Source organism: Penicillium oxalicum, chromosome VII, assembly GCF_001723175.1.
Source record: "Penicillium oxalicum strain HP7-1 chromosome VII, whole genome shotgun sequence".
NCBI lineage: Eukaryota > Fungi > Ascomycota > Eurotiomycetes > Eurotiales > Aspergillaceae > Penicillium > Penicillium oxalicum.
In genome coordinates, this window is record NC_064656.1 from 1,779,130 (window position 1) to 1,799,781 (window position 20,652).

Consider the following 20,652-nt stretch of genomic DNA (forward strand, 5'->3'; position numbering starts at 1 on the left):
TCTTCCTTAACTTCTCCCCACACACAATCATCATCATGGCTGACGCCCTCGCCTCACAACTTCAAAACACCACTCTTGGGTAAATCTTCACGTCACTCTTAGTGCTGTGTTGAAGATAAGGAGCTCACAAATTCACGTTAGCAGGGACGGCAAACCAGAAGCCAGACTTCAGGACACACTTAAGCTGCCCCCCAAAGATGCTCGACCCCAGACTGAGGTTGGTTGATACGAGATTCACATGCTGTTCACGCATCCGTGACTGACTATATGCGCAGGATGTCACGGCCACCAAAGGCCTTGAGTTTGAAGACTTCTACATCAAGCGGGAACTCATGATGGGAATCTTTGAGGCTGGGTTTGAAAAGCCATCTCCCATTCAGGAAGAGACGATACCCGTTGCGCTCACTGGCAGAGATATCCTTGCCCGTGCAAAGAACGGTACCGGCAAGACTGCCGCCTTTGTTATCCCAACCCTTGAACGCATCAACCCGAAAAGCACCAAGACTCAGGCTCTGATCTTGGTCCCGACAAGAGAACTGGCTCTTCAGACTTCGCAGGTGTGCAAGACTCTGGGCAAGCACCTGGGAATCAACGTCATGGTCACTACTGGTGGTACCGGTCTTATGGACGACATTATCCGGTTGAATGATGCTGTTCATATCCTGGTCGGTACACCCGGTCGAGTCCTGGATCTCGCTTCAAAGGGCGTTGCCGACTTGTCCGAGTGCCCTACCTTTGTGATGGATGAGGCCGACAAACTTCTCTCCCCCGAGTTCACTCCCGTCATTGAGCAACTGTTGTCATTCCACCCCAAGGATCGCCAGGTCATGCTCTTCAGTGCCACCTTCCCCCTCATTGTCAAGTCCTTCAAGGACAAGCATATGCGCAACCCGTATGAGATCAACCTTATGGACGAGCTTACCCTGCGTGGTATCACCCAATATTACGCTTTCGTGGAAGAGAAGCAAAAAGTCCACTGCCTCAACACCTTGTTCTCGAAGCTGCAGATCAACCAATCCATCATTTTCTGCAATTCCACCAACCGTGTCGAGCTTCTGGCCAAGAAGATCACTGAACTGGGCTACTCTTGTTTCTACTCGCACGCTCGGATGCTCCAGCAGCACCGCAACCGCGTCTTCCACGACTTCCGCAACGGCGTATGCCGGAACTTGGTCTGCTCCGACTTGCTGACTCGTGGTATCGATATCCAAGCCGTGAACGTGGTGATCAACTTTGACTTCCCTAAGAACGCTGAAACTTATCTCCATCGTATCGGTCGTTCCGGACGATTCGGTCACCTGGGTCTGGCTATCAATTTGATCAACTGGGAGGATCGATTCAACCTGTACAAGATCGAGCAAGAGTTGGGCACTGAAATCCAACCCATCCCCCAAAACATTGACAAGAAGCTCTACGTCTATGATTCTCCCGAGAACATTCCTCGCCCCATTTCCAACCCTGCACAGCCCATGCTCACGGGCTCTCAGCAACCTGGCCACGGTGATCGCCAGCCTCGGCGCCAGCAGCACCATCACCAGAACGGCGGGCACTACTACAACAACAATAACAACAACCGGGGCCGAGGAGGCTCTTTCCGGGGCGGCCGCGGCCAAGGTCCCCGACGTGGCCCACAGCAGCACGACGCCAATAAGGCAACCCTTGCACCGAGTCAGGTTGGCCCGAAGCCCCCGGCGCCAATTTCTTAGTTTGTCCGCGTCTCTCTGAACCAGAGGTCACATCCCAAGACCTCGCCCTTGATCGACGATTCCTTTGCCGAGACTGCTATTTGGTGCCCTGCCCTCCCTCTTAAAAACTGCCTCGTGCATCGCTTCGTTCTCTTCTCTTGTCCGTCTTACTCTTTTTTTTATTCTCTATCTGTTCACATTCTGGATCAGAACCTTTTCTCGCTCAAGGTCGATGATGACCGCTCTGCAATGAGTCGAAGAGTCATCATTACCTCCTTCTCCCTCGTCACAACGCTACGGTGCTGGTGTGATTGATGTATCATAATCTCTTCCCCTCATGTTTCCTCACGGTCTCCATTGAATGACTGGTTCTCTCGAGCTGACTTCAGGGATCATCTCTTCTACTCCGCGGGTTTTTTCGCATGATGCATTTTCCGGTGCTGCGCAGGCTCTGCCGTTCTTGATTTTATCTCATGCAAGGTGTACATAATCTCGTCCACCGCGATGATCAATGCAGGTCAGGCGGCGTTTCCGGAACTTCCTGATTGACCCTTGGCGTTTCTTTGCCGGCGTCGACGGATTGGATATGGAGGTGACCTTTTTTTTGGCTTGGGTTGTTTTTTGGTCCTTTCTTCCTCACCTGCCGCTCATCTGAGACCGACGACTTTTCTTTGCTTGTCTGCGCCCCTTTCAAACCATGACCAACCATCTTCTTGTAACCACTTCACCGGCCTCGCACAGCTCGCTTCGGACTGGGCATTTGATTTTGAAGGGGGCAAGGCTGGGTTCTCCACAAGACTCGATTTCGATATCACACCTGCCATCTCCCTTTCTTTTGGGCCGCACAGGTCTTCTCGTCTCGACATTCTACCATCTCAGATGGCATTCCTCCACACTATTACGGGTGCCTCCCGACGACTACACTACACTACCGTTCCTGGCGCTCACGATAACCCATACCACTATCTTTCCCCAACCCTGAAACAATTCGAAAAACAACACAAAAACAAGAAAAAAAGCCCCTTCTCGGAGGAGCATAAGATGCAAAGGAACTACATAGCATCTTGTGAAATGACAATCCCTCCCTTCGAGACTCTCTTTCGCTAAATCAGTAAAAGTGTAGTGACAATAGACAGATGTATGAATCATCCCAGGCTACATTTTTGCGTTGCTTCAGGCAATCTTCCCGGCTGCATAAGGAGGGAAACATTGACCCAAGCTGATCGATCACAGAGGGCTATTTGATGACGCTGTTGTATTTTTCTTGCCAGAATTGCCTGTTCGGGACAATTGATCTTGAGGTCAAAGGTGAGCGCGTGAAACCCGCGGTGGTCACCGAGGTCGGAGACTCGGTGTCAACAGAGCTGCATCAAGTGGGGCTACGGGCGACCGTAAATGTGATCATCAACGAGGCTCCGAGGTCCATTGACTTGCAACCCATTCAAGTGCTGGATTGGAAAATGGCGACGGCAAGCAGGGACCCCACAGCCAAGGTGAGATATGCATGCGTGCGATTATATTCAACAAGAAATTCTAACCAGATCGGCCAGCCCAGCGCGCTGCGCTCAATCATTGCGGGCTCCACCGCAGGAGCCGTGGAGATTGGTAAGTTGCCCGCATGATGAGTGACTCAAGTGGATGGGCGGATGTTGCGTGCTGACTCTCGACCTCTTGTTCTGTGATATAGCAATCACGTATCCAGCTGAGTGTATGTCTCTGTTGTGCTGCAGTTTCACCACAAAAATTACATTGATCATGAACTAATCGTGTGGGTTTAGTTGCGAAGACGCGGACACAATTGAATCGCCGACTTGCGGAGGGCCAGAAACTCCCGTGGCCGCCATTCGGCAAGCAGTGGTATGCCGGATGTACAACGCTGATTATTGGAAACTCATTGAAGGCTGGCATTCGTATGTCTTTTGTTCTTGCTTTTCCTTTGGCGAGCCTCCTTCCTTTGCAGTTTTATTTTTCCCTTCGAAGAAACGGAATGCTCACATACGCCCGATTGCGTCATTGCAGGTTTCGTTGCGTTCGATGCCATCAAAGCCAGTCTCCAGGATGAGAATGGCAAGATCTCCGGGCCAAGGACGGTTGTTGCTGGATTCGGTGCGGGTGTCACTGAATCTTTGCTTGCGGTCACTCCATTTGAGAGTATCAAGACTCAATTGTGTGTTTTCTTCTCTTCGTGACCGGGGCTCCTCGTGTTGGAGAGGCTTGATATGATGGGTCTGTGTGGAGGTTTCGGAATGAAAAATGACTGACATGGCCGTACTGGGTAGGATCGACGACCGCAAGGCAGCGAAGCCACGTATGAATGGGTTCCTGCACGGCAGCAAGATCATCTTCCAAGAGCGCGGTATTCGGGGCTTCTTCCAGGGTTTCGTGCCAACTACAGCTCGACAGGCTGCCAACTCTGCCACCCGATTCACTAGCTACACGACTATCAAACAGTTAGCAGAGGGCTATGTGGCCCCCGGAGAGAAGCTGGGTACTCTTGCAACCTTTGGTATCGGCGGGTTGGCGGGTATCATCACAGTGTTAGTGCTCTGCTGCGCGCGAAGATGAATTCATGTCATGACAGTGGAAACTAACATAATGACATAGCTATGTGACTCAACCCCTTGACACAGTGAAGACAAGGTATGTACTCGGTCTCAGTTGGCAGCATTGTGGTATACAAGCTTCTAACGTGTCCTTCTTCACTTTTCTCTCTCGCAGAATGCAATCGCTGGAGGCGAGCAAACACTACAAGAACAGTTTCGTCTGTGCGGCGCGTATCTTCAAGGACGAAGGTATCTTGACATTCTGGTCTGGCGCAATGCCCAGATTAGCCCGATTGATTCTGAGCGGTGGAATTGTGTTCACCATGTGCGTTGAGACCTTTCCGTCCTGTTGGAATATCTGGCACAGTTTTTGTCTTGCTAACTCAAAACAGGTACGAGAAGTCGATGGAGTTGATGGACCTGGCAGACCCCGAGCGCAAGTATATCTAGAAATGGGTCATTCACATCCAACGTATGAGGGTAACCCCTTTGTCGTGAATCTAAATGGACCAGGTGCCGATGTCAACAAAACCAAACGCCCATGAAGATGTGTGTCAGTGTGTAAAAGTACATGGTATCGTTTCTTTAGTGTACAATATATAGAACTCGCCGTGCGAAATCTGTCGGTGCTTCTATTTTTTTCAGTCTCTTCTTTGGAACAGGCCCGCGTCGTGTCTCTGCATGCTCGTTCAATTGTTGCTCTTCTTCCCCTTCATCTGCTCCTCCTTGGCCATCTCTTCCGCCAGCATACCTTCTACTTCGCGGTCAGCCATCCATGTGCGCACGCTTTCCATGACAGTCTCTAGGCCATCTCCACCGTCCAGGACGCCATCCAGATTGTGAATGGTGATTCCGCTCCGGTGGTCGGTACAGCGACTTTGTCCAAAGTTGTACGTGCGGATCTTGTCCCCCCGGCCCATGCGCGCCACTCCGCCCATGGCGCCTCGGCGCAGCTGAACCAACTCTTGCTCCCGTGCTTCCTGACGCGCTTCGGCGAGTTTGGCACGAAGCACCTGCCACGCTTTGCGTCGATTCGATTGTTGCGAGCGTTCATCTTGCATCGACACCACGGTGCCCGTGGGGATATGCGTCAATCGGATCGCCGACTCGGTCTTGTTGACGTGTTGACCACCCGCACCACTTGCTCTCATCTTCTCTACTCGCACTTCTTGCGGATCAATGTAGTAATCACTCGTGGGATCTTCGAAATTCAAAGCATTGTCCGTGGCGCTACTGCCACTTTCTGGGAAACTCGGCAGGACCATGACGCTGACGGCACTGGTATGCGTTCGGCCTTTGGTCTCTGTGGCGGGCACCCGCTGGACGCGGTGCACTCCCGACTCGGTCCGGAGGATATCGTAGGCCCCGTCGGCTTCGATCTCGATGACGGCTTCAGTGAGACGGTCCTCGGACGTCCCGTCCTCGACTTCCTGCTTCAGGATCGTAGGGCGCAGACCTTGTCGCGAGCAGAAAGATGTGTACATGCGCATCAACTCAAAGGCGAAGAGGCCCGCCTCGTCGCCTCCCGCTCCCGGCCGGATTTCCACCAGACATGGGAGATCTGCAAAGGGATGCCGAGGGATCAAGGCCTTCTTGAGCCGATCAGAGATGGTCGGCAACGAGTCATGACTGGATTGCAGATCTTCAATCGCCAGAGTCCGTAGTTCTTCGTCGGTTTCGGGCTGTTCCAGGAGGGCTTTGAGTTCGGTGATGGATTCATGGGCGGTATCCCATTCTTGCAGGACTTGCGTGACGGGGGCGATTTCGCCGGCGCGTTTGGCGATCTTGGCATCAAAGGCCTCTGCTAGCTTGAGGGAGAGTTTGGCGTGTTCATCGGCGAGAAGTCGCGCGCGCGTGAGCAGGACTGGTGATAGACCGGAGTCGCCCGCGGCTAGAGAGAGGTGGAATTAGCGGACGATACTTTCTCTTTTTTTTTCTTTCTCCATCTTTCAGGGAAGAGACACATCATCGTATGTGAAGGAGAGTTCAGTCGATTTATAGAAGAATAAAGTTCATACCAGAATGAACAGGTCGTAGAGCCCTGCCCAGACCTGTCCTAGCAGGTCGCCAGAATAATCGACCGCATTGGAGCATTTCTCTTGGATGGAGATGCTTTACAAGAAGACCGATGCGGAGATGATTCTCCAGCAATACGTAGTTGAGCTCTGCTCGGTGGTATGTAATTTACAGTAATTGTGTATGGTAAGTCACTTGTACCTCTCATACATTACATTGCCAAGTGAGGTGTCACATTGACTTGGACTTTCTCAGAGTCCATTTAGTTCTTACACTTGTAATACAATAACGTAAAGGCCACTCCATCGAGCTTCGCTGGTCTTCGACTTGCATTCCATCGCTGACTTGTCCTTTTGAGAGTTTACCCGGACTCGCTGCACTTTATCTTCTGCGTATCTCTTCTGTCTGTACTTCAAGCCTGCACTCTCTTCTTTTTCTTAATCCTGTAGTGAATACCTCTTTGACTTCCTTGTCACACATTTCCCTTCTCGTCTCTCTGGGCGAAACTAAAACAACAAAAAAAGAAGTTGGACTAGATCATGCCGACATCCCTCCATTAAACAAAGCATCGCAAAGCGTCTGTCTTCCTCCACCTGGACATTGGCCTAAAAGATTGACCGGGATCAATTATGCGCATCTCCTTTGAAACCGTCACGGCCGTGCTGGCCTGCCTTTCCACCGGCTCTGCGCTTCAGATCCCCGCCGACACGCCTCTGTCCGAACTGATCGCCTCCGCCAAAGCCCATCTGGCCAAGGGGTCCCCGCGCGATGCCCTCCCTTACTTTGACGCTGCGGTGTCCCGCGATCCGTCCAACTATATCACCCTCTTCCAGCGTGGCGCGGCCTACCTGTCCATTGGCAAGAACAGCCAGGCCTCCGAGGACTTCAACCGGGTGTTGAAACTGAAGCCCGACTTTGAAGGAGCGCTACTGCAGCGCTCACGTCTGCACGCCCGCTCGGCGCAGTGGAAAGAAGCATTGAAGGATCTGGAGAAGGCGGGGAAGAAGAACTCGGCCGAGTACGAGGAGCTGCGCGCCGCACGCGATGCGGCTGGCTTGGCCCTGGCGGCGGAGAAGAAGAAGGACTGGGAGGCGTGTGTGACGCAGGCGGGCGTGGCGATTCTCAAGGCGAATACGGATTTGACATTGCGACAGACTCGCGCGCACTGTCGATTCGAGAGAGGGGAGATCGAAGAAGGCGTGAGCGATTTGGCGCATGTGCTTCAGATCTCGCCCAACTTGGTGGAGCCGCACTTGCAGATGTCGTCCATGTTGTTCTATGCGCTAGGGGATAGCGATCGTGGACTGGCGCAGATTCGCAAGTGTCTGCATACGGATCCTGATGCCAAGGCGTGTAATCGTCTGTACAAGCGTGAGCGACAGCTGGCGAAGGCGCTGGACAAGGTGCGGAGTGCGCTGGAGGCGCGCAAGTTCAGCAATGCGGTCAAGTTGATGGTGGATGACGGGGCGGAACCTGGGTTGATCACCGACGTGAAGAATGATGTTGCTGAGGCGCGAAAGGCTGGTCATATCTATCCGGCGGCGTCAAATCATCTTTACAACTTCTTGCTTGAAAAGACATGTGAGGCTTATCGAGAGGTAAGTTTTGACGCCATTGCAGTCTGTTTTTCTTTTTGATCAATCCCTGGGGATATGTGTAGGAATGATGTGTTGCTAACTTTTACTCCCCCAATAGATGCGCATGGTCAAGAAGGCTGGTCCTTATTGTACCGAAGCTCTCCAAGTTGTACCCCATTCACTTCACGGGCTTCTCTACCAAGCCCAAACACAACTCGACCACGATCAATTCGAAGAGGCGGTTCGCACATTAAGTACCGCCCGTGAGCACCACCCCCAGTCTCAGGAAATCCCGTCTCTTCTCCAAAAGGCCCAGGCCCTTCTCAAGCGATCTAAGCAAAAGGACTACTACAAGGTCCTCGGCGTCAGTCGCGATGCCGACGAACGCACCATCAAGCGGGCCTATCGTCAATTGATGAAACTCCACCACCCAGACAAGGCACATTCGCAAGGAGTCTCCAAAGAAGAGGCCGAAAAGAAGATGGCGGCAATCAACGAGGCGTATGAAGTGCTTTCCGACGGAGAACTACGCACGCGGTACGATAACGGGGACGATCCCAACGATCCTGAGTCCCAACAACAGCGTGGAAACCCCTTCCAGCAGGGCAATCCATTTGGCCATGCTGGTGGACAACAGTACTTCTTCCAACAGGGTGGTCGCCAGTTCAAGTTTGGTGGCGGTGGTGGTGGTTTTGGTGGTGGTGGATTTGGAGGATTCCCCTTCCAGTGACGGAGCTTTTTCTTTTTTTACTCTTTTTACTCTTTCCCATTTCTCCCTCTCTCACGCACTGTCTTGTTTTGTCCTCGTTACCTTTTCTTTTCACTCTGTTCTTTTTTTTCCGTCCATGTGGGAGACGTGCTTATTCCGAGTGTAGAACATATCATGGTGTCTTTTTTTATCAGGCGTATCATTATCGACACCGAAGCTGTCTGTGCAGTCCCTTTGGCGGACTTTGCAGATGAAGCTTTGTACTTTTTTGGGGTTGCAGTCATTTGTTTTTCATCCTATTTATGATTTTTCGTATTCGGTAAGCCCATGCGACGAGAGAGGGATCTTGGCATGCTCCATAAGCCCGTCAATGTCTCCAAGCCGAGCCCATTTCTCCTTCCTACCCTGACCGAGTCTTCTTTTTTTTTCTCATTTTTGTTATCATGTTCCCTCTCCTGACCAATATCCTCTTGCCATGAAACATCCTGTCCCCCTCTAGATGTATACGTATACATGTGTTTCACGTTATCGCGGTGCATCCGTCAACGGCACATAGCTCACCTGAAATACTTTCCTCTTCTGCACCGATCCATCCGCCTTCTTATCCACCACCCAAATGTACTGTCCACCACCACCTATTCCCAAACTACTCAAACTGGTCCCATCCCCCTCCGACTTGGACTCCACGGGGATGAACAATCTGCCCGGTGCTCGCAACTGCTCAATCAGCACGGGGTGCAACTCCTCCGCCGCCGCACCCACGTGAATCGCATCATAGGGCGCCTCAGCCTTCCACCCCAGTCGTCCGTCCGCAGTGATGAACTTGACTTGTCCTGATTGTTGGAGATGCTGGCCCTGCTTGGACTTGTTCATGTTGGATCGGGCGAGCTCGACCAGTTCAGGAATATGGTCGATTCCAATGACTCGGCCCTGCTCCTTCTCCTGCTCCGAGCCTGGACCACTGGTGATCAGATTGGCCAGAACGTGAGTGAGATAGCCCGAGCCTGATCCGATGTCGAGAACGCGGGCGCCCGGGTGGAGATGGTCGATGAGGTACTCGCAGGCGTGTCCGTGCATGTGTGGAGCAGAGATGGTGGCGCCGTGGCCGATGGATTGGGGGGAATCGGAGTATGGGCGGGAGGGTGCGTAGTGGGCTCGATCGACCTATGGTAGGGTCTGTTAGTCCCACTGGGCACTTGAAAAAAAAAAGGAATGGATGGTGAATGGTGATGCTTCATGTTGACATGGAGAGAGAAGGAGTGATGATCATACACCTAGCATGGCCTCTTTGACACGCTGATTTTTGATCAATTCAGCCTTGAAGAGGTTCTCGATGAGTTCGGTGTTGGTGGATCCGGAACAGTACCACGCCATGCTGCTGAAGGTTCGGGATAGACGCTGAGTGGGGATAGATCGGCTGAATTGGAGGTTTCCAGGGAGCATATATATATAGTTGTGTGGTAGTACGTGTGGAAGGGGAATTTCCAGGTGATCCTGGGAGGATATGTGATAGATAGAGAAAGAGAGGATTGCCTCTCCTACGACGATAGTCTTCGTTCAGGTGTAAAAGGCAAAAAAGAGGGAAGTGGGAGGGTGACTTGGACGTGACGCCATCTTTTCGGACAAGCTCTCCACGTGACGGAACTGTCATGATATCCTAGTCGTAAGACACATAAGGTGTCAACCAGAACGTGACTGGTCGCTGCTTGCTAAATCTATTTTGTACACTGTCTTATTGGTAACTTGGTGGTTCGATAGATCCAGATTGGTCCAAGGTAGAGCAAGGACAAAAGACTCGACCGAGTGGACGATAGGGAGTCGACCCACTCTAGTATATGAAACAGAAAGAGGAAATAGACTCACGGTACTCTGTATCTACAGCATCAACACCAGCGCAGTCGACTGCCAATCTGCTACTGTTCATGTACGACAGAAGTACATAACTGTACTCTGTACTTCTGTCTCACATGGAGCTTCCAGCCACCAAGTGGGCCACGGGGGATCATAAGCTGCAAGCTTTGCTCCCATCTATTGGTTCGGAATAAATATCCCCTCACCTCTTTGAAGGTGATGGAGCACGTGCAATCTCCGGCCGGACAAGTGGGAATCAAATCAAACACAGCTTGAGAGCTTCATCCTCTCTCTCTTTCTCTCTTCGATTCGACTAGATGCTTCACGAAGTGTCTCACACTTATTCGCTTGAACATCTGTGGTATTTTCCACTCACTCTGTCTCCCCCATCCTCCATGGCCATCACCACGAATCCCCAATCCCCGGTCGGCCGTCATCATCAACACTCTATGCTCTAAATTGAATTTCCGCCCCGTTTGGGCGATCCGACCCGCTCGCAAGATTTGAATATACACCCCATTCCCGGCAGACCCATTCCTTCATTTCCGGGTCCTCGATTTCCCCCCCCGCCCAAAGGTTCAGGCTCCGGATTCAGGGACCGGCCCCTCCGGTTGAAAGCTAGTCAGCCCAGGGACCAAAAAGACACGCCGAACAAAAGATTCCTTACGGCCGCGTCACGCAAGACTTTACAGAGGGACTGTTCTCGCCATGGCGACCCAGGCGGATCCAGAACTCCGTGCTGAAGTGGATTGTATGATCTTGGACTATCTGGCCTGTCTCGCCATTGAGAGAACTCTCTCCGCGGCAGAGGACTCGACTCGAGGTTCTGCCCAGGGAGACGAGGTCAATTGGATGGTTGAACCTGTGCAAGGTGAGTCGTACAGGAGAACCAAGCTGGAGACAGAAAATAGAGCAGAGAAAGCGAAAAACAGGAAGACGAACACCTTCACCACCACCAGCAGGTTGTCTGGTTGATCCTGCTTGTCCAGTCTCAACACGAATCTGGAACATCTCATCGTTCAAAGCCACTTGTCTAACTCCTCTCTCTCTCTCTCTCTCTCTCTCTCTCTCTCCAGCCTTCAAATCGGCCATGACCACGGCATACCCCGAGACTCTCCTCCCACGCGATCTCGAGATCAAGATCCAAATTTTGAGTATCGCCCATCATTTTTGGAACTATCCCGACCACACGGCGAAATCCTCTTTTCCGCAGGAATCCAATCCAAGCGCAAGCTCTCATCCCACAACTGGAACCAACGATCGTCCGCCACGACCCCACCTTGCCAGTATCGGAATTGACTTTGTAGAAATGTGCTCGGTCGCAGTCTCCAAAGTCTCCCACACACGCTGGTTCGATCTCGGTGGCCGATTCATGCTTCAGGCTCGGATGGAGGAGCATCGCGAGGGTCATGTGCGAACGGCCGCGATCCCATGGTTCTACGCCTGGATGCCCAATAGTCCGGATCTGAGAGAGAAGTGGACGGTGGTGCGGGATCGGTATGCAGCAGAGTTACCACAGTCCCCATCCTCGTCTCTGTCATCATCATCGATGGCATCCTTTCAAGAAAAGGCAAACCCCATGGGAAACGGTACCGAGGAGGCGTGGAGACAAGCCCAGGATAAATTCCCCTTTGTCGAATTCAAGCGCATGGTGATCATGTTTCTAGTCGAGCTGATGATGACGCTTGATCAGCCGATCTTGCTGCAATTGGAGTGTGGCAAGCTGGGCCATTTGACCGTCGCGGAGACGAGCCAGTTGATGGAACGCATTGGAATCCGCTAATATGTCAAAGAGCGAGATGGAGATTGACGACCCATTCTGAATTCTGCGTGGGCATTCTCTTTTGGTTTTTGGTTTGGCTTTCTTCCGTTGGGGGAAGTAACCGTACGGGAGCGTTCTATTTTTTATTTTCCCTCCCTTTTGTAATCATAATTTTCAATTGCATATATATCTTTTTTTTTCCATCGCAACTTTCAGATGATAATGGCGTACGCGATACATAGGCAAATCCTTGCCGCTTGTCATATAGATTATGCCTTGAACAGTCCCATCCGCTTCCAATCGACAGGTAGACCGAGGGATCACGACGGCATCACCTCGTGGTCTTGATCGACGCGACAGGACGACACTGCAGAGCACCACAGATTTATCAAATCGATTCTCATGATCGAGACGTTCGACATTACCAGACAATATACGACAGTGGGGACAGGAATATTTTTGAAAGACACAGACACATACACACGAATTAAAAGGAAAGTTCGGAAGATTGGAATAATCTACAATGTGGGTGTGGGAAGGGGAAGAGCTGGATTGGGAAATAATGGGCGGCTTCAATGACTGCAGACGGCATTCAACCAAATGGAGTGATTCGTGATGGGATCAAAAGGGGGGGAAACAATCCAATGGAGGATTGATTTAGCCGAGGAGCATGCGGCGGGGGTCCTCGATGTATTCCTTGACCTGTAGGGGAGGTTAGAACATGAAGAATCTCAACGTCATGTCATGTGGGACAAAACGTACCTTGACGAGGAAAGTGACAGCCTCACGGCCGTCCAGAAGACGGTGGTCGTAGGTGAGGGCAAGGTACATCATCTGATGGGGAAAGAAAATGGTTAGTCTCGGGGAAAGATATCATCTCAACGGGGGCATCCCAAGTGAGATGAAAATGAGATGGGAACCGAAAGAATTTCACGCAGTTGGGGTTCTCTTACCGGGCGGATCTCGACCTTGCCGTTGATGGCGACGGGCTTCTCCTTGATAGCGTGGAGACCCAAAACAGCTGAAAGATTGGTCAGTCACCATAGAGGGGTTCAGGCTTCGGGTTCGAAATCGATAACGCTTACCAGTCTGGGGCAGGTTGATGATGGGAGTACCCATCAGGGAACCAAAGACACCACCCTAGAAAATACGAATCAGCGAAAAACGAAATTTCCTCGTACATCGTGCAGCTTGGACAGAGAAATAGGGTCACACGTACGTTGCTGATGGTGAAGGTACCACCGGCCATATCCTCAATGGTCAGCTTGTTGTCGCGGGCCTATGGGATTCAAATATTAGTCACTCAGTCTCCTTGGTTGGTCCTACACCACCACCCTCATCACTCTTACCTTCTTGCCCAGGTCGGCGATGGCCTGCTCAATTCCAACCAGGTCCATAGTCTCGGTGTGCGAACGACCGGGGTAACCAGACCCTTCTCGGTCGCGACGGCAACGCTGATGTCAACGTAGTCGCGGTAGACAATGGTGTCACCACCGTTAGGACCCTCGATGGAGGCGTTCACGGCGGGGACATCCTTCATGGCCAACACGCACGCGCGGGAGAAGGCGCTCATGAAGCCGAGCTTGACACCGGTCTTCTTGAGGACCTCATCCTTGTAGAGCTTGCGGAACTCCATCAGCGAGGACATGTCAACCTCGTTGAAGGTAGTCAGCGAAGCAGCAGTGTTCTGAGACTGCTTCAGACGCTCAGCAATGCGAAGACGCATGCGGTTCATCTTGACCTGTTTGGTTCCGAAGGATCATGGATGGTAAGCCTGGAGCCAACTAAAACCGGCCGGGTGTCTTGACAGAGAAAGGAGGGGGGGGGGGGAAAGAATCGATACGTACACGACGCTCCTCGCGGCCGCCAATGGCGGGCTTGGACTCGGTCTGAGCGGGCTTGGGGGACTCGGACTTCTTGGGGGAAGACTCCTTGGGAGGAGCAGCAGGCTTGGAGGATTCCTTAGGGGCCTCCTTGGGGGTCTCCTTGGGCTTCTCGGTCTCCTTGGGCTTCTCGTTCTCGGTAGAAGCAGGCTCCTTGGGCTCCTGGGAGGCAGACTCCTCCTTCTTGGCCTCGGGGGCGGCACCGCCGACCTCGAGCTTGACCAAGTCCTGGCCGACAGTCACGGTGTCCTCTTCATTGACAAGAAGCTCCTTGATGGTACCAGCCTCGGGCGCATTGACGGACACATCGATCTAGAATGGCGCTCGGTGCCGAGGTCAGCGTTTGATCGGTCGTTGAACATTTGAGCCGGAGAAAAGCAGTAAGGAAAAAAAAGAACTTCCTCGGAAGAACAAGAATGCCTACCTTGTCGGTCTCGATCGTAGCAATCTCCTCGTCGCGCTCCACGTAGTCGCCGACCTCTATATCCGTCATGTGAGAATTTCCAGGAGGGTGCGCATTCAGTCTGGGTGCTAGGGTATCATGTTCACATACGTTTAGAGAATTGCTTCAGGGTACCCTCTGTGATCGATTCGGCCATCTGGGGGACCTTGACGATGGAATCGGCTAGATCGCATAAAGAATTAATTCTGCTGTTCGTGGATTTTGATCCCCTTGAATCTGCCTCGTTGGCGACAAGGTCTGGAGGTGGTCGAAGGTACCATATGTGCGAATTTGGGAGCCCGCGAAGGGAGCGAGGTTGCGCGAAACATTGTTGCTGTCCGAAATCAGTCAATGGAGAGAATTTCACGTCTCCAAGGACGAGAATTTCCTCACCTTGTAGAGACCTGCAACAGACCAGCGGCCCTGGGGAAGGTGTTGGAGCGCGTCAGAGTGGATAGGCTCTGGGCACCGCTCAACCGACTCGTCGCCCGAGTCGCCCGGGACAAAGTGGTGAGGCGCTGGCCAGCAAGGCGCGCAAGAGGAAGACGAGCAGCCATGATGTGTGAAGAAATCGAAGATGAATGCAGATATGGATAGAAACACAGACCCTCGATGTGGTGGGGGGGAGGGAGAGGGGAGAGTGCAAAGCGAATGCAGGGAAACACGATGGAGGAAGAGAAGGTCCAGGGAGAAAAAAGGCCTCACGAGAATCGCCTTGTTGCTGTTACGTAGCCGAAGCCAAAAGCTGCCGAAGCCGAGATGCGGGAACTCTGGGAACGACGTCCGGCAACGGAGGAATATTCTTACGATCACGGGCTGATGACGATGGTACCCTGACTGCCTTGACTCTGGATCAAAAGTCCACAGGGTACACGCCGGGGGACATTACGCGATTATTGAACACTACACTCTACATGGGCCGACAACATACAGTACAACTAAATTTTCAAAGTGTGGAGTCATCACTGCCTGTCCTTGTTGTCATGACTGTCAAAAGGTATCTCAGGACTAGCGTAGAGGGCCGAGTGGATGGACTGTAATTAGTCGTTTCGGTATGGTCAACTGACGGTACTGTAAGAATCTATGAAGACCCCAAAAGACATTCGGCGTCGGGCCATGTAGGCAGGCTACGGCAGACGGCAGCTGCCATTATGGCACTTTGTGGCTCGCCAACGGATCAGCCGAGATTGGTGGCAGGGTGCCGTCAACCTGCAGGACTTCCAACTGATCTCGGCGGTGATCCAGAAACCCACGCGACACTGTCGTTTCCAAGGCCGCGACAGTATTCACCTTGATCCTGTACCCTGCGACTTCTTCCTTCATCTTGCGCCAATTGGATTGCCTAGCCATCACAATGTCCCAGACCACCGTGACGTGAGTGCACATCACAACGCCCGTCCCGGCGCAACACCCTCCCATTCTGAAGCTCCCTTTTCCCCCTTGTCTGATACTATGATTTATTTCTGTTTTCTCCTGCTATTGAGAACTCGAGCTGACCGGATCGGAGCAGGTCACTATACCGCCGGGCCTTGAAGCAGTCGCTGGACTGGGCCGTGCAACGATCCATCTGGCGCGGCCAGGCCGTCTACATTCGCTCTCTCTTCGATGCCAACAAGGATGTTCGGGATCCTCGTCAGCAACAGGTACGACGTTGGAATACACCGAGAGACGAACGGGGTGGGTGAGGGAACTGGATTTGACCTGTTATTTCTATTATAGATCTTGTTGCGCGAGACCGAGAAGCTGCTGAACGAGTGGAAGCACCCTGACCCTTACCGGCCTCCCACGGCGCCCGGCGGTACATTACGACCCCCTTCCCCCTCCTCTGCAGTTGACCTGTTGGTCGAGATACTGACTCTATTGAATAGGAAACAAGTGGGAGCGCAACCTTCCTGCTCCAATTCTGCCATGTACGTTCATCGTCCCCTCTCCGAGAAGAACTCATTCGAGTGTGGTTTGATGTGATGCTAATAACCCTTCTTGCAGACGCTGCTCCCCCAGGTGCTCACTAGGAGGCAAAATTTCGACCTCGGACAGGATATGGACTGCCTTTGGGGTGTTGCAAATTGATATTCAATGCGAGCTGTTCTTATTTTCGATCTTTCCCAGGCCACAGTCCTGGGCGCGTGTAGATACAATGGAGAAGGATGACCACTTTCAGATTCTACCATATAGAGGCATGGGGACTTTCGACCCTTTTTCTCCATTGGGCAGTGGGTGGTGCTGTTTGGGTGTTCGTATGGTCTGGTAGGCGCTGTCCGTCGATATGATTTTAGCTGGCCGGACCGAACGATGCTCCTCGGGAGGCCTATTTGAATGAGTGCTCTGGACCACAGACATGTAACCAATTCGAATAATTGGCCAATTGAACACCCGCACATCATCCCCTGTGGGATGGATCATGAGACTGTGCAGGCGTCTTATAGTCATTTTTTGGAAATGGCCTCGTTTGAGTCCGCCCCGGGCTCCGCACCTTTTCGGCGTCGGGAGGAGGGTTCAACTTGGGACGGATGGGTTGAACCCAGTTGAACTAGCCGTCCACTTTGTGTCACGTGACATATCTGCGGACCGGCGTCGTCCTCGATCTGTTCGACCCTGGCGTCTTTTGGGACGTGTAGATGGAATGAGATGGAAGGTCAGGCCTTGGGTATTTGGCAGCCCCGTCATTACATGATTTTCCCTCTGTGTGGTGGCTTAGATCAGACGTTGGATGTCCATGAAGGCTGTAAATTCAGGGCTGTCTGGCAGTGGGGGACGGGAGGAAGGTACCACTTCCGTCCACCTACAGTGTCTACTTCCGAAATATATCTCTACGATCAACTCCACCCTTCTCGGAATTGGTTACCTCAGGTCACCACGAACACCTCTACACCCACATGGACACCGTGGGCTGTATCTATACACCGTAATACTGACCACAATCAACTTGCTCATAAATGAAAACAAAAGTCCCCCATTTAAATTCAATCAGACCAGGATCGTGACCGGTCTACACGAGCACCGAGAAAAGTAAAGTGCGGGGCTTCTACTCAAGCCGCCAGCGCAGGACAACACGACTGGAATTAGTACTACAAGCGGGAACCACCCAGCCCTGAGCGCCACCAAGTGTCCATAGGGCTGCGGTGACTTGATATCTATTGGACACTCAGGACCTCCTCAGCCTTGTCCTTTCGCATTTCAAGGACTCGTATAGGATCGACGCATTATACCGAGATAAAGGATGGTCCGAGCTCTACTTGCAAATTTGGAACTATACGGATGATTGGCCTTTGCTCAAAAATAATACCATGTGAATGAATAAAGTGACCGTTCCATGATGACCTTCAATTGTAAACCGATCATTGCGCACGATCTTTCTCCAGTACTGGTGGGACGTTGAGTCGTTCGAAATCAGCAGTATACACCAGTGATCAAACGAATGCCGAGGGAGACCAGCCTGCCGCCAGAAAAAGCAACAGAGGCAAGGAGTCATGTCGAGCTTAGAACCAAGCCGGAGTCAACATGCGAATCGAGATGCGGTGATCATCACACGAATCAGACAGCCACCAAGGGAGAAAGAAGGGCGGACAACCACACGAGTAAAGAAGAAAAACGGACAGAAAAGAGGGTAGGATCAAGAATGTTTTCATTGAATTGGACAGGAGCCCATCACTAGCGATCCGATAAAAAAAAAGTGAAATCCATCGAACAAGGTTGACGTTCGTCGGTATCATTTCATGCCCGTAGGCATAATGTACAACCTGGAAATTGAAGAAAAGAGAAAACGCAGAGCCATAACGTGCCCGTCCCATAACCCCATTATCGTGTCAATGAACCAACCCACGCCAGAAAAAACAAGAGAAAAAAACTGCAAGAAGAAAAAGAACCATTTACAGCTCCATGGAGCTGCCGTTGCCCTTGCCGGCCTTGGGGGTCTTCTTGGGAAGGAGGTCTGAAAAGGGAAAGCAAGTCAGTATAACGGAAGGAGAGAGAGAAATCCCGAAAGATGGACGTACTCTGGTGAATGTTGGGAAGGACACCACCCTGGGCGATGGTAACGTGACCCAAGAGCTTGTTCAACTCCTCATCGTTACGGATGGCGAGCTGGAGGTGACGAGGAATGATACGGGTCTTCTTGTTGTCACGGGCGGCGTTACCGGCCAACTCGAGAATTTCAGCAGCCAGGTACTCGAGGACGGCAGCCAGGTAGACGGGAGCACCGGCACCGACACGCTGAGCGTAGTTGCCCTTGCGGAGCAGACGGTGGACACGACCAACGGGGAAGGCCAGACCAGCCTTGGAGGAACGGCTATGGAGGGGACAAGGTTAGAATCGAAAGGCGATAGACCAAAAAAAGATAAAAGATAGATGAAAGAACAGAGAATGGTAGATGAAAATCGATGCGATTCAACGATGATCATTACACAAAACCTCTGTAAACATTCAAGGGACGCTCCAAAAGGTGTAACTTACGACTGCGCGTTCTTGGAACCGCTGGCCTTGCCGCCGGACTTTCCGCCAGTCATTTTGAATGTGTGGGTTGTGAGGGTGAAAGGGGGTTAAAAAGGGTGGTATAGGCGGTTGGTTGAATGGGTTGAGAGAGCTGGAAGATGGAAGAGAGCTTGTGGTACGTGATAGAAGGGGGGCGATTGGAGATGGAGGTAGAGGGGATATTTAAACACCGACGCGCAGAGGTGACGTTGGGCGGGCATCTACCAACGGGACTCCAGATCACGCTCTCGCTTAGAGGGCTGGGCCAATGACACTGCGGGATCACGACCAATCCGCGCCGCGCAGATCGACAAGTGCTGTCCGAATCAGGGATGGTGTGGCATAAATTACCAGATACCAGACCATACACAGCATCCGCGTGATCGCCCTCCCGTTTTAGTATGAGCCCCCCACAGTTTGACGCGTCGGCCCCCCTTTAATCATACAGATCATACAAATCAATGACTGTATTGAAATTCTGGCTCTTTTGTGTTCTTCTGGATCAACCGCCCATGAGCGGTCGCGTATATAAAACCAGCAGCCCCCCCCTCCATCCATCGCGCTCTGTTTCCTCTCTCTACATCTACGTCTTCCAACCCTTCACGCTCCCATCCACTTTGTGACCTCTTCCTCAGTCACTTTTCACACTCACATCCCTTTTTTCCAACCACCAAATTTCCATCAAAAATGGCTCCCCCAAGGCTGCTGAGAAGAAGCCCTCCACCGCGGCAAGGCTCCCGTTGGAGGCAAGGCCCCTGCTGAGAAGAAGGAGGCTGGCAAGAAGACCGCCGCCGCCTCTGGTGATAAGAAGAAGCGTGGCAAGACCCGCAAGGAGACCTACTCTTCCTACATCTACAAGGGTGAGTTTCTCCCGATCCAAAGCGGAGTGCATCACATGCCCAACTCCCGCCTTTCAACGCGACGCGTATCTAATCCGGTGTTCTCCCCCATCTAGTCCTCAAGCAGGTCCACCCCGACACTGGTATCTCCACCCGCGCCATGTCTATCCTGAACTCCTTTGTCAACGGTATGTTTCTCTTAACCCTGCTCGGGTGCGCTCAATGCGCATTATCTGTCAATTTAGTTTGTCACCTAACGTGTGGCCCCCTCCATCAGACATCTTCGAGCGCGTCGCCACCGAGGCCTCCAAGCTTGCTGCCTACAACAAGAAGTCCACCATCTCCTCCCGAGAGATCCAGACCTCCGTCCGTCTCATCCTCCCCGGTGAGCTGGCCAAGCACGCCGTCTCTGAGGGTACCAAGGCCGTCACCAAGTACTCCTCCTCCGCCAAATAAGCGGTCGGTTGCGACTTGTTCTTGATTTCATTTTCACTTCTGTTCGATTCCTTGCGGCTTTGCTCTGTCATGTTTTCTTTTCTGCCTCCTGATCTTTCGTGGGCTCTCGGAGGCGGTTCGGTTATGGGTGTTTTGCGGGTTTTCTAATGTGTCATGGGATGGTATCAATTTTCTTTTCCCGATGGGCGACTTTTTCTGACGGTTACTACTCGATGCGCGTGGTGTAACATAACTACTCGGGTCTGGGGGCTGGTTGCATGGGTTAACCTCCCCCTTACTAAGAACGCGAAATACCAAAATGCTCAATAGCATTATCACAACATTTTTGATCAATCTCTTCCATTCTCTCCTATTTATTCCCGTTTGTCCCACTGACCTAGATTCTCAACTGCATCTTTCTTCAGTGGTGGTTTCCCGAT

At 52.1% G+C, this 20,652-nt stretch overlaps 10 protein-coding genes across 10 annotated transcripts; 6 read left to right on the forward strand and 4 right to left on the reverse strand.

Moving 5' to 3' along the window:
• Positions 1 to 35: 35 nt before the first annotated feature.
• On the forward strand, positions 36 to 1,706 carry POX_g09142 (ATP-dependent RNA helicase dhh1; the record flags this gene model as incomplete). The annotated part of the gene is made up of 3 exons (XM_050117903.1): positions 36 to 79; positions 145 to 217; positions 276 to 1,706. 3 exons carry the CDS (start codon positions 36 to 38, stop codon positions 1,704 to 1,706), a joined length of 1,548 nt encoding a protein of 515 aa, XP_049966047.1.
• A 1,223-nt stretch (positions 1,707 to 2,929) lies between these two features.
• Positions 2,930 to 4,678, forward strand: POX_g09143 (putative mitochondrial carrier; the record flags this gene model as incomplete). Its single annotated transcript, XM_050117904.1, has 9 exons — positions 2,930 to 3,178; positions 3,236 to 3,290; positions 3,373 to 3,393; positions 3,464 to 3,595; positions 3,705 to 3,852; positions 3,965 to 4,222; positions 4,290 to 4,325; positions 4,404 to 4,553; positions 4,621 to 4,678. 9 exons carry the CDS (start codon positions 2,930 to 2,932, stop codon positions 4,676 to 4,678), a joined length of 1,107 nt encoding a protein of 368 aa, XP_049966048.1.
• A 239-nt stretch (positions 4,679 to 4,917) lies between these two features.
• On the reverse strand, positions 4,918 to 6,322 carry POX_g09144 (Peptide chain release factor 1; the record flags this gene model as incomplete). Its single annotated transcript, XM_050117905.1, has 2 exons — positions 4,918 to 6,119; positions 6,247 to 6,322. The coding sequence occupies 2 exons, from the start codon at positions 6,320 to 6,322 to the stop codon at positions 4,918 to 4,920; spliced, it is 1,278 nt and encodes a 425-aa protein (XP_049966049.1).
• A 551-nt stretch (positions 6,323 to 6,873) lies between these two features.
• Positions 6,874 to 8,551, forward strand: POX_g09145 (uncharacterized protein; the record flags this gene model as incomplete). Its single annotated transcript, XM_050117906.1, has 2 exons — positions 6,874 to 7,842; positions 7,940 to 8,551. The coding sequence occupies 2 exons, from the start codon at positions 6,874 to 6,876 to the stop codon at positions 8,549 to 8,551; spliced, it is 1,581 nt and encodes a 526-aa protein (XP_049966050.1).
• Positions 8,552 to 9,055: 504 nt separating this feature from the next.
• POX_g09146 (Protein-L-isoaspartate(D-aspartate) O-methyltransferase) lies at positions 9,056 to 9,904 on the reverse strand (the record flags this gene model as incomplete). The annotated part of the gene is made up of 2 exons (XM_050117907.1): positions 9,056 to 9,694; positions 9,803 to 9,904. The coding sequence occupies 2 exons, from the start codon at positions 9,902 to 9,904 to the stop codon at positions 9,056 to 9,058; spliced, it is 741 nt and encodes a 246-aa protein (XP_049966051.1).
• Positions 9,905 to 11,089: 1,185 nt separating this feature from the next.
• On the forward strand, positions 11,090 to 12,164 carry POX_g09147 (uncharacterized protein; the record flags this gene model as incomplete). The annotated part of the gene is made up of 2 exons (XM_050117908.1): positions 11,090 to 11,252; positions 11,371 to 12,164. The coding sequence occupies 2 exons, from the start codon at positions 11,090 to 11,092 to the stop codon at positions 12,162 to 12,164; spliced, it is 957 nt and encodes a 318-aa protein (XP_049966052.1).
• A 636-nt stretch (positions 12,165 to 12,800) lies between these two features.
• POX_g09148 (Dihydrolipoyllysine-residue succinyltransferase) lies at positions 12,801 to 15,025 on the reverse strand (the record flags this gene model as incomplete). The annotated part of the gene is made up of 12 exons (XM_050117909.1): positions 12,801 to 12,845; positions 12,906 to 12,977; positions 13,097 to 13,164; positions 13,229 to 13,283; positions 13,363 to 13,422; positions 13,493 to 13,516; positions 13,558 to 13,884; positions 13,991 to 14,338; positions 14,451 to 14,506; positions 14,580 to 14,651; positions 14,747 to 14,802; positions 14,862 to 15,025. 12 exons carry the CDS (start codon positions 15,023 to 15,025, stop codon positions 12,801 to 12,803), a joined length of 1,347 nt encoding a protein of 448 aa, XP_049966053.1.
• Positions 15,026 to 15,822: 797 nt separating this feature from the next.
• Positions 15,823 to 16,480, forward strand: POX_g09149 (uncharacterized protein; the record flags this gene model as incomplete). Its single annotated transcript, XM_050117910.1, has 5 exons — positions 15,823 to 15,842; positions 15,979 to 16,111; positions 16,188 to 16,266; positions 16,337 to 16,378; positions 16,455 to 16,480. 5 exons carry the CDS (start codon positions 15,823 to 15,825, stop codon positions 16,478 to 16,480), a joined length of 300 nt encoding a protein of 99 aa, XP_049966054.1.
• Positions 16,481 to 18,337: 1,857 nt separating this feature from the next.
• Positions 18,338 to 18,973, reverse strand: POX_g09150 (Histone H2A; the record flags this gene model as incomplete). Its single annotated transcript, XM_050117911.1, has 3 exons — positions 18,338 to 18,399; positions 18,464 to 18,756; positions 18,921 to 18,973. The coding sequence occupies 3 exons, from the start codon at positions 18,971 to 18,973 to the stop codon at positions 18,338 to 18,340; spliced, it is 408 nt and encodes a 135-aa protein (XP_049966055.1).
• Positions 18,974 to 19,450: 477 nt separating this feature from the next.
• On the forward strand, positions 19,451 to 20,233 carry POX_g09151 (Histone H2B; the record flags this gene model as incomplete). The annotated part of the gene is made up of 4 exons (XM_050117912.1): positions 19,451 to 19,462; positions 19,672 to 19,798; positions 19,894 to 19,965; positions 20,055 to 20,233. The coding sequence occupies 4 exons, from the start codon at positions 19,451 to 19,453 to the stop codon at positions 20,231 to 20,233; spliced, it is 390 nt and encodes a 129-aa protein (XP_049966056.1).
• Positions 20,234 to 20,652: the final 419 nt, after the last annotated feature.